This window comes from Mauremys mutica, chromosome 6, assembly GCF_020497125.1.
Source record: "Mauremys mutica isolate MM-2020 ecotype Southern chromosome 6, ASM2049712v1, whole genome shotgun sequence".
Lineage (NCBI taxonomy): Eukaryota > Metazoa > Chordata > Testudines > Geoemydidae > Mauremys > Mauremys mutica.
The window spans coordinates 1,548,099-1,565,764 of NC_059077.1; the positions used below are offsets into that span (position 1 = coordinate 1,548,099).

At 57.0% G+C, this 17,666-nt stretch overlaps 1 protein-coding gene across 9 annotated transcripts in view; it reads right to left on the reverse strand.

The window, feature by feature from the left end:
- RUSC2 (RUN and SH3 domain containing 2) overlaps positions 1-17,666 on the reverse strand; it is a 79,390-nt gene that overhangs the window by 18,621 nt on the left and 43,103 nt on the right. For all 9 annotated transcript variants that reach the window (XM_045021919.1, XM_045021921.1, XM_045021920.1 and 6 more), the window contains one exon: positions 620-2,674. In XM_045021919.1, coding sequence (XP_044877854.1) covers positions 620-2,567 — 1,948 coding nt within the window. In that variant the 5' untranslated portion in view covers positions 2,568-2,674. The remainder of the gene's footprint in view (positions 1-619; positions 2,675-17,666) is intronic.

Sequence of the window (17,666 nt, forward strand, 5' to 3'; positions counted from 1 at the left end):
GGAGCCAGCCAGGACGGTGCGAGCGCCCCAGGCCAATGCCCACACCGGGCTGTCTCCAGAGGAGATGGTGCCAGTCATGCCACTGACGCGGGGAGACGGTTTTGTAGTGTGACCCCTTTTCACTGTGATGGGGGAGGATTTGAACGTGGGGCTCCAGAGGTGAACAGCTAAGAAACCACAGAATTGTTCTTGGGAACCAAGGCTCTGGCCCTGCACAGAGCTGAGCATCCCCAGCTCACAGTCTGGGGGCAGCAGGTCCTGGGACCCCCTTGGGATTAAGCCTCTGGTGTGATGAGGGCACCCATCAGAGGGACGGGGGCAAACCAACCTCCCGGGCAACACGAGATGTTAGCATCAGTCTGCAAGCACCATGCACAAGTCCCATCACATGGGAGGTTTGAAACAAGACCCAGCAAGGGTCAGAAATACCCAGCAGGCAAGAAGGCTGCTCTGGCCTGGGGGTGGGGGCGTTACATGTCCTCGCACGGCAGCTCGGCAGATTCGAATGATGGCACAGCCCTAAATCACCCCTCCCCACAGAGCCTCTCTCTGCTGCTCCCGCTGGGGGCCAAAGAGGAGCATTTCCTGGTCTATTTTAATCTCGTATTTGGTTCCTTACCATCTGCTCTGGCTCTAACATCTCGTTGTCCGTGCCCACTGGCAGGGCTGCCTGAGAAGCTGGCACCAGCCTCCATCAGCAGAGAGAGAGAGGCCTGCTCGGCTGCCCCATGGCCGTTGGCACCTGAGTCTTTGCTGGAACACGCCCTCGGGCCATCCCCGAATCTGTGCTCCACACGGTAGCCCTCACAGCTCCGGTTCAGGCAATGGCCAAAAGGCCTGGGCGGGAGGCTCTGGCAGCGTCGAGCTCTGTCCTCGAGAAGCCCTGGGCAGTCCCGCTGGCACTCGGGGATGGGCGAGAACTCCAAGGAGGAGTCACCGCTGGTTCTGAGCGGCGGGGAGGAGCCGTTCTTTTTCCTGCCTTTCGCCAGCTCGGCAAAGGAAGTCACCCGCTTCGGGGGCGAGCTCTGGATCGCTAGCGCTGGGCTCTCGCTCAGCTTGACCGGACAACTCAACATGCGCTCCAGGGAGCCCAGCCGGGTCGTGGGACTCCGGTCCAGGTTCCGATCGTAGCTCCTGGAGCGAGGCCGGCCGGCGTTCAGGTTAGGCGGGGATACGTTGACATACACTTGCCCCTCAATAGTGTTTTTCACAGCTTCGCCCTGGGTCTCCGCCATGAAGCATTCCCCATCGCTCTCCTCCGGCTGAGCACTGGGCCTTCGAAACAAGTAGTACTCCGAGGGCTGGACAGGGCTCCCTTTGGTGTGATCTTCAGAGCAGCTGGTTATGGAAGAGCCTGCGGGGCTAGGGGACGACTGGGAAGACAAGTCACATGTGACTAATTTATAGTAGTTCTGGGTGGCCACCACGAGCCGGGCTTGGCTTTGGAAGCAAGCGGTGAGGTCTGAGCTCTCCGAAGTGCACGGCTCGCAGTGCAGGTGGTAGGAGTTGCAGTTGGCATCGAAGACGGGCGAAGACGGGTGGTGGCACCCGCACACTTTCCCCGAGCTCTCCGGGTTGTGCGATTCACAAGACATCTTGGATTCCGTGGGTGACGAATGCAGATCCAGGTAAAAGGCCCCGGTGTCCGAGTGGCTGCAGAAGGAAGAGTCACAGGACAAGTTGGCAGAGTTCAAGTTGGAGCGAGAATGGCCGTTCATTTTGTTGTAGAGGGCACTGAAGTTCACCAGAACCCCGTCCGAGCTGTTGCAAGAAGAGTCGCTGACGTATCCCATTTGCTGGTCCCCGGTCTCAGACTGGCTGGACGTGCTGTAGCACCGGCAGTGCTGGAGCTCCGTGCTGGAACAGCTGCAGGTCCGGCTGTGCAGGGCGTCCGGGTTCCTCCCTGACTCGTCAGAGCTATTGTTCCAGTCCTGGTCGCCGCCCTCAAAGGAGAAGCTCCCGTGCTGGCAGCTGCACTCGTCCAGCTCCATGCACTCCGAGGCCAGCGGGCAGCAGTCAACGTTGTTCCTCTTCTGGACATCGGCGTTTGTGAGTTTGTCCTCTTGCCCGTCCACCACGCCGGACCTGCTGGCCATGCTCCAGGGCTTCACCACGGGGCCGGCGTCGTGGAGGTGGAAGGGTGGCAGCGGCAGCTCGTGCAGCTGGAAGGCCGGCTTGCCGGCCACCATGGAGCTGTGCAGGTGGAAGGACTTCTGGCCCGTGCTGTTGCCAAGGAGACCATGCCCCTCACTGTCACCCAGGAGGAAGGGATTGTGCCGTGTCGTGACGCTGGAGATGACCGAGTCTCGCGGTTTGCTCTCTGTGTCTTCTGCAGCCTCTGCCGGTGCATCCGAGGCCTGCAGCAAGCTGCCGTATACCAGGGAGTCCGTCTGCGAGAGGTCCCTCTCTGGCAGAGAGGTGGCCCGCGTGATGCCCAGGTCTGGCTGGCAGAAGGGATTGGTCCTCTTGCTCCCACTGCAGTACTGTCGGTCGGGGACCTGGCAATGAACCAGGGGAATGTGATGGACAATCAGTGTTTCTCCTGCCAGCTTGGGTGGACTATCCATTCTTGAGAGTGCTCGTCAGGAACTCAGCCAGGCTGGCGCTACCCATGGAAGGTAGGTGGGCTGCGGGCGGGGCTGGGAGAACACATCTCAGGAGAGCAGCCGGAGACCTGAAGGGAGGCAGAAAACAAAGGGAGTCAGGAGCAATGGTTAGGCCATTCCTGGCTCTTCTGCAGAACCTAGCTTCTCCCTAGCACCTGCGCTGAGTCGTCACCGCCTGCTTAGCAACAGTGACCCAGAGCGTAGGGCAAAGCTCACCGGCCTCCTTTCTGCCGGGCTCTGCCAGGGCATCTGTGCTGCCGGCTGCCCCCTCCCGATGGACACGTGACCCAGGTACCGTGCAGCCTTTGGCCAAACACAGCCCATGCAGTCCTGGGAGGCTGCCCGTCTCCCATTCCGAGCGCACCCGTCCCACAATGCAATTCGCCATTTATTCGCCTTTCTGGGAATATCTCCCCCGCCTCTCGGCACTGGGGACGTCACCCAAACCCGGCCAGGCCTCCCCATGGAGCAGGCAGACGGAGGGCCAGGTAGCCTCCCCTCCCCCCGCCCAAAGCTCGGGGGAGGGGGGAGGGATAGCTCAGCGGTTTGAGCACTGGCCTGCTAAACCCAGGGTTGTGAGTTCAACCCTTGAGGGGGCCATTTGGGGAACTGGGGTAAAAATCTGGGGCTTGGTCCTGCTCTGAGCAGGGGGTGGGACTAGATGACCTCCTGAGGTCCCTTCCAAGCCTAATATTCTATGAAAGGAAGCAAGCGAATCCCAGCTCTGGTGCCGGGCAGAGCTCAACAGCCGAGGGGTCCAGCGAGGCATGCGGGGGGGGGGGAGGTCTCAGCCCACGTACCCTGAGCCGGGCCCACAGCTGAGGGCTTTACAGTGCAAAGCCAGCACCTTACACCCTTGGGCCGGGCGGGCTGAATTACCCCTCTCCATTTTCTGCACATCGGCAGCCCAAACTCCCGGGTTTCGATCATGTCTCTGCATGTCCCATCAGCGCTGCCGTTCTACCTGCCTTGGGCAGGGGTGCAGATGTGGGGAGAGGAGACCCAGGGCCCAGCAAAACTCCCCTCTGGAGGGAGACTGAAAGCATGGGGAGAGGGCCAGGTAAGGGCGCGCACGGTAAAACACCTATAATCTAATGACCGTCTAGAGAAGGGAGATGGAGTTCTGTTCGTCCCATCTCAGAGCACAAGAACAAGGGGACAGTCCATGAGATCAAAAGGTGGAAAAGTCCAAACTGATGACAAGCGATGCTTTTCCACATAATGTGTGAATAGCCTGTGGAACTTCCTGCCACAAGATGCTTCTGAGGCCAAGAGTTTAGCAAGGTTGTGATGGGCTTGGATGTTTATGGGGCCAGCCAGGATATCTGGCGCTAGAGCAGTTAATGATGATAAACATTCTGGCACGGTTATTAAACCTTCTCTGTCAGGGCTTAAGCCACTCTCCATTCGCAACCAGGATGAGGCCTAATGAAGTGGGGATGGGGCAGATTATATCACATCTGCTAGTGCAGACCGAGCTCATCCCCCCACTGCAGTCACTGCAACGAGCCCCCGGCTCACACACTGAGCTCATCCCCCCACTGCAGTCACTGCAACGAGCCCCCGGCTCACACACTGAGCTCATCCCGTCACTGCAGTCACTGCGACGAGCCCCCGGCTCACACTCCGAGCTCATCCCGTCACTGCAATGAGCCCCCGGCTCACACACTGAGCTCATCCCCCCACTGCAGTCACTGCAACGAGCCCCCGGCTCACACACTGAGCTCATCCTCCTGCACTGCAGTCACTGCAACGAGCCCCCAGCTCACACACCGAGCTCATCCTCCTGCACTGCAGTCACTGCAATGAGCCCCCAGCTCACACACCGAGCTCATCCTCCTGCACTGCAGTCACTGCAACGAGCCCCCAGCTCACACACCGAGCTCATCCTCCTGCACTGCAGTCACTGCAATGAGCCCCCTGCTCACACACCGAGCTCATCCTCCTGCACTGCAGTCACTGCAATGAGCCCCCTGCTCACACACCGAGCTCATCCCCCTCACTGCAGTCACTGCAACAAGCCCCCGGCTCACACACCGAGCTCATCCTCCTGTACTGCAGTCACTGCAATGAGCCCCCGGCTCACACACCGAGCTCATCCCCCCACTGCAGTCACTGCAACGAGCCCCCAGCTCACAGACTGAGCTCATCCCCCCACTGCACCGATTCCCTGACTCACAGACTGAGCATGTTCCCACTGGCTCCCCCTTTACCTGGGCATCAAATGTAAATGTCTCCTTCTGGCCTTGCAAGTCCTGTAGCTCTGCCTGTCCTTCCGGACCCACCCATGTCCCTTATCTTGTGACTTGCCCCATCCTGGTGGGGGTCTCTGTCTCCCTTCAGGCGGGCCCCTATCGCTTGAGCCCCCATCCTGGGCTGGTCCTCAAGGCCATTAGCCTCGGTCTGTTTCAATCCCTCCTTCAGCCCCACTTCTTCTGGGATGCCCATCAGAAGGGATTCCCTTTAAGACCCATTTGTCCGGAGATAATTTATACTGACCCCCCCCCCTCCAAACTCCCTTGGGCTCCCCAAGCCCTGAGCCGCTCACCCCTGGGCTCTGTCCCAGGGGCGACACAGGACACGGGTTCCTCCTGCTGCAGCTGGCACGGCCGAGTCGGCCAGCAGCGTCCCCAGCCCTGCAGCATTCCCCTTCCGACGAGAGGCCGTCCCCAGCCACTCAGCGCTGTGCCATCCAGCCCTGTCCCCGTGCAGGGTGCCCCCCCCCGCCTCACTCTCCTGCAGCTGGGGAGAAACGTGGCTGCGACTGTGCTGGGATTTGTGTGTTTGGAAGGGCCACCGGCCCGTGTGGAGGAGGGAAGTGTAAATACCCATGCAGGCAGGCAGGCAGGCGTTGCACTGTAGGGCCACCGGAGCAAGGCCAGGAAACAAGCTGGAACCTACAGGACTCTTGTCGTCCATATGTCAAAGCTGGAGCTGGCAGAACAGAGGGAATGGGCAGGACGCAATGTGTGATTGCTTGCAGCTCTGGCTCAGTATGTTGTGCAGCACGTGAACTGCTCCTGAGCTCGACAGGGACTGACCACAAAACGGAGTCGACAAGTCAGACCCAGCGTCCTGTTCACGGTGTCTGAGAGCTGACTCAGGAGGACGCTCAGTGGATGGACACTGTTCCTTGGACCCGGCTCAACTCAAGTTTGGTTCCATTGCTGCCAGTAAAGCTCAGCGACGCCTTCGGAGTCAAGCTGAGTTCTTGGGAACCGAGTGGAGAAGGCCTCACAGGCCACCCCAGTGGGCACTGACACTTTTCACTGAGTCAATGGTTCCTTTTCCCGGCGTGAGTCAAACTCCCTTTTCCTGGGGACACGGCCAGGAACACGCAGCTCCTCTACTGAGCGCTCCTGTGTGGCAGGCGAAGGGGGAGGAAGCTGGGCTGCAGGAGGTCACATCTCTAGCTGTGCATGCCCCGCTCTGGCAGGGCGACGGTGCCAGGCTCCCCTTGCCCATGCCCCAGGCACGTGGCAGCTCCCGGCTGCCCTGCCACCCCGCACACAGCAAACCCCGCCCCTGGCACCAGCAGAGGAACGAACCCAGGTGGGAACAGCCCCGTCTGGCACGGTGGAGGGGCCAGAACCTGTTCCCTGGGCATCTGCCTGCCAGGACCCTCCCCAGCGCCCCTCAGTGGCCACCTGCCCTGCCCCTCAGGGACCAGAGACCGGGCACTAGAGCAAAAGGCCACGTACCCGTCCACATGGACCTGTGGCTGTTCTGCACCACCCCGGCTTTCAATGGCTGAGGGCTGCCTGGCACCCAGCGGGCTGGGCCATGCCCTTCCCCCCACCTCCCCGAATGCTGGCCCATGCCCCCCCCACCTCACACTAGCCTGTACCCCTCCCCCCGAGCATTGGCCAATGCCCCCCCCACCTCACAAACACGAGCCTGCACCCCTCCCCCCAAGCACAGGCCCATGCTCCCCCCCATGAGCAAACACTAGCCTGCACCCCCGTAGTAGGAAAACCCTATTTTAATGTTTTGATTTAAAATGTAGTATATGTATTGATATATTCTATAATTACCATTTAATATGCCCTGCCAGCCACCCTTCTTGATTTCAAGGCAGGAGTAGACCAGAATAGTCCTTATGGCTGGTTATGGTCACCTTTTGTTTTAGGATAAGGTTTCATTACAGTATTTGCTATAAGGTCTTGCTTCATGTATGCATTGCAAACTAAGCTGTGTAAGGCTCTTTTGTAATCCCTTCAGTAACATATAACCCTTTCCAAAACGTTCTCCTGCCTGAAAGTCTCTGGAACATTGTTTGGGGTGAGTGAGGGATGTGGGCATAGTTAAAAATAAGTGAAAAGCCATCACAAATGTCCAGATGGTCAAGAAAAAGTGAAAGTCTTGGAAACACCAGCAAAGAATCCTGTGGCACCAGGAGATCATCAGAAAACATCCATTGTATCCCACCCTAAACACGTTAGCAGCATTGATGACCTCAGGCACCCCCCACGGCAAGGCACCGGCAAGGCAATAAATAGGAGATAACGATGGGAGATAACAGCAGAAAACCCCAAGATTAACCCCACTTAAGGACTAACGATCACAGAACAACATTGCAAAATGCATGGACTCAAATGGGAATTTACACGTATCAAGCTGGGGTGTTTTCCAGGAAACTCTGGGTTCAGTCCTGCAAAGCCTCGGAGCATCGGATTGCAACGGACAAAGCCCAGCTCCTCACTCGTGCGCAATCTAACTGCCCATTAGATTGACTGGAGCTACGAGGGACTGGTAACTGTTAAGACGTCTGCAGGGGGGCTCCCAGCCCCCCTGTGACAGGTGCTCTCCTGTCCCCTACTGAGCTGTCACTGCCCTGTGCCAGTATAACCCACACACCTCCTAGGAATAAGCATGGGAGAAACACGGCCGATCCGTGTGGCTGGGGCCAGACCCCAGCGTGCCAAGCACGCGCTTGGGGCGGCATTTTGCCGGGAGAGCGGCAGGCGGCTCCGGTGGACCTCCCGCAGTCATGCCTGCGGGAGGTCCACCGGAGCCGCGGGACCAGCGGACCCCCTCCGCAGGCACATCTGTAAGAGGTCCCCCAGAGCCGCGGGACCGGCGACCGGCAGCGCACTCCCTGCCGCATGCCGCCGTGCTTGGGGCAGTCAAATTCCTAGAGCCACCCCTGGGGCCTGGCTTGCTCACACGTGCACTTATGTAGCGTGGACACACGGCTCCACCTCCCCTCAGGGCCACTCAGGACATGTCTCGTCTCGTAGGCCCAGAAACCACGGAGACAGACAGACAGACAGAGCTTCCCCTGGCACGGGTACCAGCTCCCTCAGCAACGCGCCTGGCAGGGAGACAGCGCAGCTCCGGGAGTCGCTCGGCGTCTGCCCAGAGCCGCCCACACGGGCTGGCAGGCCGAGGAAGAGCCCAAGGCCCAGTGCGCTGCTCCTGGTTGCAGGCGCCAGTTTCCAGGCCCCTCCGAGCACAGCCGGCCCCTGCACAGGCTGCCCCTCCGAGGGCTGCAGGACCCACCGGGGGAGCTCAGAGAAGAGTGGCAGAAATGTCCAGGGGGCCGAGCAGAGGGACTGGAGGGCCGGGTGAGGGCCAGGGGGCTGGGTAAGGGCCGGGGGGTGGGGGTGGGCAGAGAGATGGGTAAGGGCCAGGGGGCCAGGACTGGAGGGCTGGGTAAGGGACGGGCGGAGGGCCGGGAGGGGCTGGGTAAGGGCCGGGGGCCGGGCAGAGGGACTGGTAAGGGCCGGGTGAGGGCCAGGGGGCTGGGTAAGGGCCGGGGGTGGGTGGGCGGAGGGACGGGTGAGGGCCAGGGGGCCAGGAGGAGGGACTGGGGGGTGGGTAAGGGCCAGGCGGAGGGACTGGTAAGGGCCAGGGGGCCGGGCGGAGGGACTGGGGCCGGGTGAGGACCAGGGGGCCGAGTGGAGGGACTGGGGGGCCGGGTAAGGGCCGGGGGCCAGGAGGAGGGCCGAGGGCGGGCCGGGGGGCCGGATGAGGGCCAGGGGACCGGGAGGAGGGAATGGGGGGACGGGTAAGGGCCAGGGGGCCGGGAGGAGGGAATGGGGGGCCAGGGGCCAGGAGGAGGGCCGAGGACGGGCCGGGGGGCCGGATGAGGGCCAGGGGGCCGGGAGGAGGGACGGGTAAGGGAGCCGAGTGCCTGGCTTGGCCAAGCAATGGCTACGGGGTCGGTGGGACACGTTGTGTGTTACAATCTGAGGGGTGTGACACACAAGGGGTGACTTGGGGGCTGTACGCCATGGAGCCGGGAGGGGCAGTGGGAGGGAGAAGGTAAGTGTGTATCAGGAAGTTCTTCCCAGCATGAGACGGCCAGAATCAGGGCCTGGAACAAAGCCCCAAGGCCGGAAAGGGAGACGCCCCCTGGCTTTGGGATTTCCAGTGAGACTGGACAATGTGCCCCTGGCCGTACAACAGGAGCCGATCTGCCCGCAGCTCCGTGGGCGCCGGGCGGGGTGATCTAACCGGCCTTCTACAGCTCTGCCTTCCTGTGCCCGCGACTCACCCTCCGGCATGCGGGCAGCGCTCTGCAACAAGCACATGTCGGTTGTGACTCGTGCTCTGGCCACGTGGCCCTCGAATAGAATCCACTCCTCGTGCCCTCCGCCGGCCCACCCCGCCCCCCAGACACACCTTCTGCAAACCCGCCCGCAGGGGATGAGACCAGCTGTCTAACTGCTAATGCCACCTGCAAATCACGGCTGAAATCAGAGGCTAGCACCGCCCATCACTTTCTCTCACAAGTACACTCGTAGCCCAGCGGGCAGAGTGACGTTTCCGAGGCACCCTGCTGCCCGCAGGAGCCCACAGCGCTCGCAAACGGGCATCACCTCCCGGAACCCTGGGTCCAGCTGGGGAGAGCACAGCAGCTGTTTAACGACACACAATCACACTAACGAACTGGGTAGGGAGGGAGCCATGAAGGATCCTCCACGGAAATGGAAGTGCTGAGCAGCGTTTATACCAAGCCGAACACCTCTTTGCCAGGGGAGCTTGAAAAACCTCAAAACGGGCAAGACTTCAGTGTCGTTCATCCCTCAGCAGAGCGCTGCCCCACCGCCCCACTGCGCGCTGACTCGGAGGGAAGCGTGGGGCCCGTAACTCCTGCCAGCAGCACCTACCAGCCTGGACCCTGCTGAGTGTGGGAGATCCGCCTGAGGGTACAGCCGCAGCCAGCGAGTAAAGGCTGGTCCCCACCCCAGTCCCTGGGAAGCTGAGACGCGGCCCCGTCCAGGCCGAGAGGAAGACACAGAGCGGCGTCATCTGAAGAAGGGGACAGGGCTCAGTCTCGGGCATCTCTTGGGCTCCTATCGCCTGGATCCCCGCGAACTGGTGACAAAGCTGGGACGGAGGGTCAAGCTAAACCCTGACAGGGCCAGAGGCAGCGCGCTCCCAGCATCCCTCCCTGGCTGCAGCCTGCCTCTAGGAAGTAGCGCCAGGGGCCGAGGCAGCCAGCCGGACCAGGAACACTCTGAGGAGTGTTCAATCCTCATTCAAACATTCCTCTGGTGTCGTTCATCCACAGCCCTTTGCAAGCTACGCCTCCACAGGAATCACCCACCGAAAGGCAGCTGCATCTGGGGTGGGAGACTGTCGCCGCTTGACAGCACACAGCAACTCTGCACGCTCGGGACAGGAAGCAAAGATAAATATTGTACCCATCTGAAAACAGAGAGGCTCAAGGCCTTGAAAGAGGAGAAATACCCCCCACTTCCACCCCACCCCAGCAGACTGCGCAGGCTGGAACGTGGCTGGGACAGTGGGATTGATGCCTACAGTAAGGCCAGATTGATCTTTTAACGCCAGGGTGGTAATTTTCAGCCTGCCTGGCTGTTTGCTGCCTGGGGTGAGGTGGCTGTGCCCCTGTGGGTGGGGAGAGGAGCTGGCAGGAGCAACGCACAGCGGAGGCTCGGCCAGGGAGACATTAAGCGCGAGGCTGCTGAGTTTTCTTCGTTAAGGATGATGCAATTCTGCATGAAGCTTACTGAACGCAACCAGAGCGAGAGCCCGATGGAAAACATCCCAGCAGCCAGCTCTCTTCATTAGATGTTCCCCTTTCCATTGCCTCACTATCAGGCATTTCCAACAGCAGCCACATCCACAGGATTCCTGCCAAGGCTGCAAAATGCGTTAACCCTTCGAAGGGTGGGCAGCCAGGCCGCACGCACGGGGAGACTTTCTGTAGCTGCACAGCAGGATTCTGCAGGAAACCCTTCAACCATCTGCCCCTATGCCAGGAGACCCCCCAGCTAGGGAAGGAAAAGCCTGTAGAAAGCAAGAGCGCTCAGCAACGGCCACTGACGACTGCCTCTGCATCAAACCCCGTACAGGCGATACAAGGGCCTGACACAGTTCTGCTGCTGAAGCCCTTCTGCGTCTCGGTGCCGGAGCTGGCTGTGGCTGTGATGGCTGCGGGGGGAGACGGGGTTTTGTTCCCCTGGCTGTGATGAGGCCTGGACACTTCTTTCCAGGCCACTGGTACCTGATGGAGGGGTTCGCTGTCCTCTGAGCACAGGGCGGGGGGCCAGGCCCGCTGCTGGGCACACGCACGAGATGGCAAGGGCTGGACTGGGCGATTTCTGGGCTGATGCAACAGGAAGCGCTGCTGTAGGAAGCAAGTCCAGGACTGGGCCGAGAACGGCTTTAGCCTAGCGGTTCCTTTCAGGCCATGGCCGCTGTCTCTAAGCCTTCCCTGGGCAAAGCCCTTTTAAAAGAGAGGAACTCTAGGGCGACGGTTGCCATTGGCTCAGAACTGGGGGGCGGAGCAGGAAGGAACAAAGACACTAACACATTTAGCCTCCATGGAGCAACTCTGGTGTCAGGTGCAGGACCTGCCAGGCTGGATCAGAGCCATGGCCCAGCTAGTCCCCTGTTCTGCACCCAGCACGGAAGTGCCATGTGCTTTGCAGGAAGGAACAAGACTGCTCCCAAAGGCAGATGAAGGATAATCTGCCCCACACTGGAGCCTCCTTTTAGCCCCAGGCGTTAGAAACTGTCTTAAGCCTTGAAGCAGATGGTTTAGATCTCTTCTGAAATGTGTTAGCATTAACCATTATAACTGGCCAGTGTTGTCCAGTGTGACCAAGTGGGGGATTTTCTTGTTTTTTCCTTGGTTTTCCAGGGGGTTGCATGCACAGGGGGTGGGACTCCGTGTCCCCGGGTGTTACTGGTTTAACGAGGTGAGGGGAGAGGGAGTTTGTTGTTACAGAGGACCAGCGACAGAACGTGGGACCCCAGCCAATGGCCTGGTGGATGGAGACCCCAGCGACTGGTGACCTGGAGACCCGGCTCAGGAGTCGCAGCCGGTTCTGGCCAGTGGGAGGACAATGGGCTGCAAAGAGGAGAGGGGAGAGGAGACCCAGGCGACCCAGTTTACGACCCTGTTTACCTGGAGAGAAGACAATGGACAGAGGGGGCTTGTGGCCAGGGATATTGGAGGCCCAGCTGGGAAGCAGGGGGGCTCTGGGCTGGAGAGGGGGAGCAGGCAGAGCCCACCTGGCTGCAGGGGGACTGGGATGTGCTGGGCTGAGGGAGGCCAGGCCTGAGGCCCTGAGAGTTTCCTGTGCTGTGTTCAACTCTCAATAAACCCTCCTGTTTTGCACTGGCTGAGAGTCACTCTGGTCTAGAGAACAGAGGGCATCAACCCCTTCGGGGGTGAGAAGGCCCGGGGGGTCCAGGGCGAGGGGACTCCCTGAGGGGCCCACGGCAGAGACAGACGTGCTGAGGCTCAGAGAGGTGGAGAGGCCTGACCCCGAGAGAGAGTGGCCCCCCGAGAAGGGCTGTCGCACTGAAAGGGGCACCCCCCACGGACCGCACGGGGCCACGAGTGGGCACGATCTGTGAGTCCGTGACATCCATATACATGCCCAATCCCTTGTTGAACCTTGCCAGGTTTTTGGCCTCAACATCATCTTGTGGCAGTGAGTTCCACTGGCTAATCACACATTGTGTGAAAATATTTCCTTTTATGAGTTTTGAGTGCGTCACTTCTTAATGTCAGTGATTGTCCCTTTGTTCTGGCGTTATGGGACTAGGAGGACATCACCCTGGCGCTCGTTCCTCTCCTCCAATCTCGTCAATCTCTCCTCTTAACTGAGATCTCCCAGGCCCCTGATCGCTCCCACTGCCAGTCTCTGATCCCCCTTGAATGCTGCTCTCCCCTTTCGGGGGAGGGTGATGGGGTGACCCAAACTGCAGGCTGCATCCAGATGAGGCCACAGCAACGATATCCATAATGGCATTAGAATGAAGGCCACCTAGAGCCTTCAGAAAATGCTCCCTCCGATTGCCCTGAGAGCAGAAAGACAGAGCTCACTGACAGGCCAAAATCACGCCCCGGGTGAGGGAACTCTCCGACAGAAGGGCTCCAGCTGAGCTGTTTCTGTCCGGACACATCCCAGAAGATGGCTCCTCAAACCCTACTATGGCTCAGAGTGACTGGACGTCTACTGGCTAGTGGGGTCTTGATTACTCCATCTGAGAACCCCACACTGACCAGGGGCTGCTGCTCAGGAAGGCTTTTCTGGTTGGGGAGGAAGGCTAGGCCCTGAGAGCGAGCGGCGTGGGAATCAGAAGGATGATCTGAGCAGCAGCTTAGAGCACCAAGGCCCTGAGTCACACTGAGCAGATGAGAATCACGCCAGCTCCAGTTTTCATCTTTCTACAGAGCCTTGGGAGGAAGCGTGGTCCATACACAGGCTCCCAGCCCAGCCTATGGAAAAGGAATCCATGCTGTGAGCCCCTGGCTCCCTGAAGCTGCTGCATGGGAACTGCTCCACCCCACAGACCGTCTAGACCCGTAACTGGTCTCCAACAGGAGCCAGCACCTGAGGCTTCAGAGGAAGACGCAAGAACATTATAACGGCCCTACTGGGTCAGACCAAAGGTCCATCCAGCCCAGTATCCTGTCTACCGACAGTGGCCAGTGCCAGGTGCCCCAGAGGGAATGAACAGAACAGGGAATCATCCAGTGATCCATCCCCTGTCGCCCATTCCCAGCTTCTGGCAAACAGAGGCCAGGGACACCATCCCTACCCATCCTGGCTAATAGCCATTGATGGACCTATCCTCCATGAAGACAGTGATGGGATAATGTTACCCCTGTGGGTGCGTCTGAACCCCTAGTAGGTGGAGCTTGGTGTAAACCTGGAGGCAGGAGGTTTTAGAATCCTTCTACAAGCACTAACAGCTCTTGTTATCCACATAAATGTCAAATCCTCCTTTGAATCTTGCTACATTCTTGGCCTATCTGACATCCTGTGGCAGTGAGTTCCACATGTTAAATACACAATGTGTGAAACAGTATTTCAGGACTTCTAAATTTGTCACCTTTAATTTAATTGAATGTCCCTTTGTTCTAATGCTATGAAATCGCCCTTCTCTAGCCTAGTCAGTATGTGCTAGTTGTCTCATGTCCTCTCTTGTCTCCGCTCTAAAGTAAACAATCTTCTCAATCTGTCTTCCGATGAGAGTTTTCCCCAGGCCCTTGATCATTCTCCTAGCTCATGTCTGAGCTTCCTCTAATTCCGCAATTCCCTTCCTACGATGTGCACTGAGGGGTGACCAGTCCTGCACACAGAGCCCAGGAGAGTGCTTTGATTACCATAATGGCATTGGAAGAGTTTCAACATTAGTCTCCATCCCTGGCCCGATGCCACCTAACAACTGGTTTGCTTTTCTGACTGCAGCTGCGCCTTGAACCAGGTCTCCATTGCGCTGTCTGTGATGATGCCCGGGTCTGTTTCCTGAATTGAGACGCGTAATTTAGAACCCTCCAATGTGCGGCTTTGACTGTCTTCTGCTGTCACACTGCCCTCACTTAGCTTGGGTAGGTCCCGCCGACGTTCTCTCTGCCAAAATAACTGTGTCATCTGCAAATTCTGGCACCTCACTGCCCCCTCCCTTTTCCAGGTCATTAATAAATGTATTAAACAGCACTGCTCCTCACAGGGACCTGCGCAATGCCTGCTGTTAGCTCTCACAACCCAACCAGTGGCCAAGAGAACGAGTCCTGGGGATTTAAAACGTGTAACCCAGGAGGCAGCGAGCTCCCAGGTTGCTGCAGAAGGCCTGGGTCCGCAGAAGAGAAGCCTGAGAAATGCAGGAAGCTCTGAGCCCTTTAAAAGCGAGTCATACGGGGCTTTTTAATAGATTCCAAGGCCAGAAGTGTTGTGTATTTGGTTGTCATGGGTTTTGTTACTATGGCAACTGAGTTAGACTATTAAGGGATAGCTCAGCCGGTTTCAACCGGCTGAGTGAGCTCTCTGTATATCTGTAAATAAAATGGAGGTTTTGGTTAGCTGTCTGCTCTCTGGCCTCAAGTGATTGCTTCCTACACCGGCTGCCCCTAGGACATAACACTGGCGACGAGGGTGGGATCCTGGTGCTGCTCCAGTAACAGAAGGAAGTAGAAGTCAAGGTAAAGACCAAACAAAGGAAAAAAGCTGCTTCTTTGCACTGACTGTGAAAGTGAAACTAAAAATCATGGCTACTCTGACCAGGCCCCTGGAGCCTTTTGATGAGAATACAGAGCAGTGGCATGTGTATACTGAGCGTTTTGAGCTTTTTGGTATTGCAAATGACATTACAGAAGCGAAGAAGGTGCCAATATTCTTAACTGTTGTAGGGGCTAAAACCTACTCTCTGCTACGCAGCTTACTACACCCTGTTAAGCCTGAGACTAAATCTTACAGTGACATTGTGGAAATCCTGGGGTCTCATTTCTCCCCAAAACCACTGGTAATTGCTGAAAGATATAGGTTCCACAAAAGAGACCAAAAGGAAGATGAAACAGTTGTACAATTTGTAGCCATTTTAAAAAAGCTAGCAGAACACTGTGAATTTAAAGAAATGTTACATGATGCCCTGCGTGACAGGTTAGTGTGTGGCCTGTACAGTGAAGCTATACGGAAGCGCCTACTGACAGAGGCTCAGCTTACCTTACAGAAGGCTGTTGATATTGCTGTCTCCATGGAACTGGCTACAAGGGAGGCACAATACATCGGTGCATCCCCTAGGGTGCAAAAAGTGTCACAAGAACTGACCCACAAAACGGTGCAGAGTCAAGAATGTTACCGCTGTGGTAAGCCGGGTCACCAGGCATCAGAATGCTGGTGTAAGGACCTGGTGTGTCGACACTGTGGCAAAAAGGGACACATTGAGTATGCCTGTAAACAAAAGAAAAAGAGGCCTGTGGTCTGGCCGACAAAAAGAGGAACCTTGCATACCCTAGAGCAGACCCAGGATGATCAAGGTGACACCTCCTCACAAGAGGAAGTGCCACTGCATGTTTTGTCTTTGGCAGCGGGCTCACATGAATACTGGGTAACCCCCTTATTGGAGGGCAAACCTATACGCATGGAACTAGACACCGGTGCAGCTGGTTCCTGAGACTGTGTATAAGGAAAAGCTACAGCATCTTCCGCTTAAGGCAACAAAAACTGTTCTGAAGACGTATACAGGTGAAGCTGTGCCCATGTTGGGCACTATTGATGTTAAGGTGGAGCTCAATGGACAGGCGGCTAAATTGCCACTGTTTGTGGTGAGAGGTGACTACCCAGCCTTAATGGGTAGGTCTTGGCTTGGGAAGATTCAGCTGAACTGGGCAGAAGTGCACCGGATGACTAAAGAAGAAACCAGTCTAACCCCTATACTAAGGAAACATGCTGCTGTTTTTGGAGATGATTTGGGAAGTATGAAGGGAATCACTGACATTGAACATTAAACCTGGCAGTCCACCAAAATATCTGAAAGCCCGAACTGTGCCATATGCCATCAGGCCAAAAGTTGAAGCAGACCTGGAGCGCCTGGTCACCAATGGAGTCCTAATACCAGTTACCCATAGCTCATGGGCCACTCCTATCATTCCAATAGTGAAGAAAGATGGCTCTCTCCGGATTTGCGGTGATTTTAAAGTCACTGTCAACCCAGTGTTGTGTGCAGAGCAATACCCGCTTCCCCGCATCGATGACCTCTTTGCAGGCCTGGCTGGGGGACAAAAGTTCAGTAAGATTGATCTGAGTCAAGCATATTTACAGATGCACATCGATGAAAAGTCCCAAGAGCTGTTGACTATTGTGACTCATAAGGGGCTTTATCGATACTGTCGCCTACCCTTCGGAATCACATCGGCTCCCGCCCTGTTCCAGAGGGCTATGGACCAGATCTTGTGTGGCTTGTCAGGAGTTCAGTGCTATCTGGATGATATCCTGGTCACTGGAAGAAATGAAGAGGATCACTTAAAGAATTTAGAGGCTACCCTACAAAGACTGGAAGAGTATGGCCTACGAGTTCGCAAAGACAAGTGTGAATTCTTCAAGCCCTCTGTTGAATATTTGGGACACATCATCGATTCTGCAGGTCTTCATAAGGCCCCTGCAAAAGTTAAAGCTATTGTGGAGGCTCCCCTACCTCGAAATGTAAGCCAGCTGCGCTCATTTCTAGGACTACTGAACTATTACGGAAAGTTCATCTCACAGTTAGCCACACTGCTAAAACCACTTCATGAGCTCCTTGGGCAGAACAAAACCTGGAAGTGGACTGAAGCCTGTGATGTTGCATTTAACAAAGCTAAGGATGCATTGTTAAATTCTGAAGTTCTAACGCACTTTGATCCATCCTTACCCCTGCAATTGGCCTGCGATGCTTCCCCTTATGGAGTGGGAGCGGTCGTGTCACACATTATGCCTTCGGGAGAAGAAAGACCTATTGCTTTTGCTTCACGCACTCTAAGCAAAGCAGAAACTAACTACGCCCAAATCGAACGTGAGGCATTAGGAATTGTTTTTGGAATTAGGAAGTTTCATCAGTACCTGTTTGGGCGAAAGTTTACTCTTCTTACAGACCATCGACCTCTGACATCAATTTTTGGACCCTACACAGGCATTCCCCCATTAGCTGCTAGTCGTATGCAACGTTGGGCATTGATACTTTCTGCACACACATATGAAATCAAATATCGGAAATCCACTCTGCACGGCAATGCAGATGGCCTCTCAAGGTTGCCTTTACCGGTCAAACATCAAGATAGTGCCCAAAAGGAAATCTTCTACTTTGAACAGGTAGAGA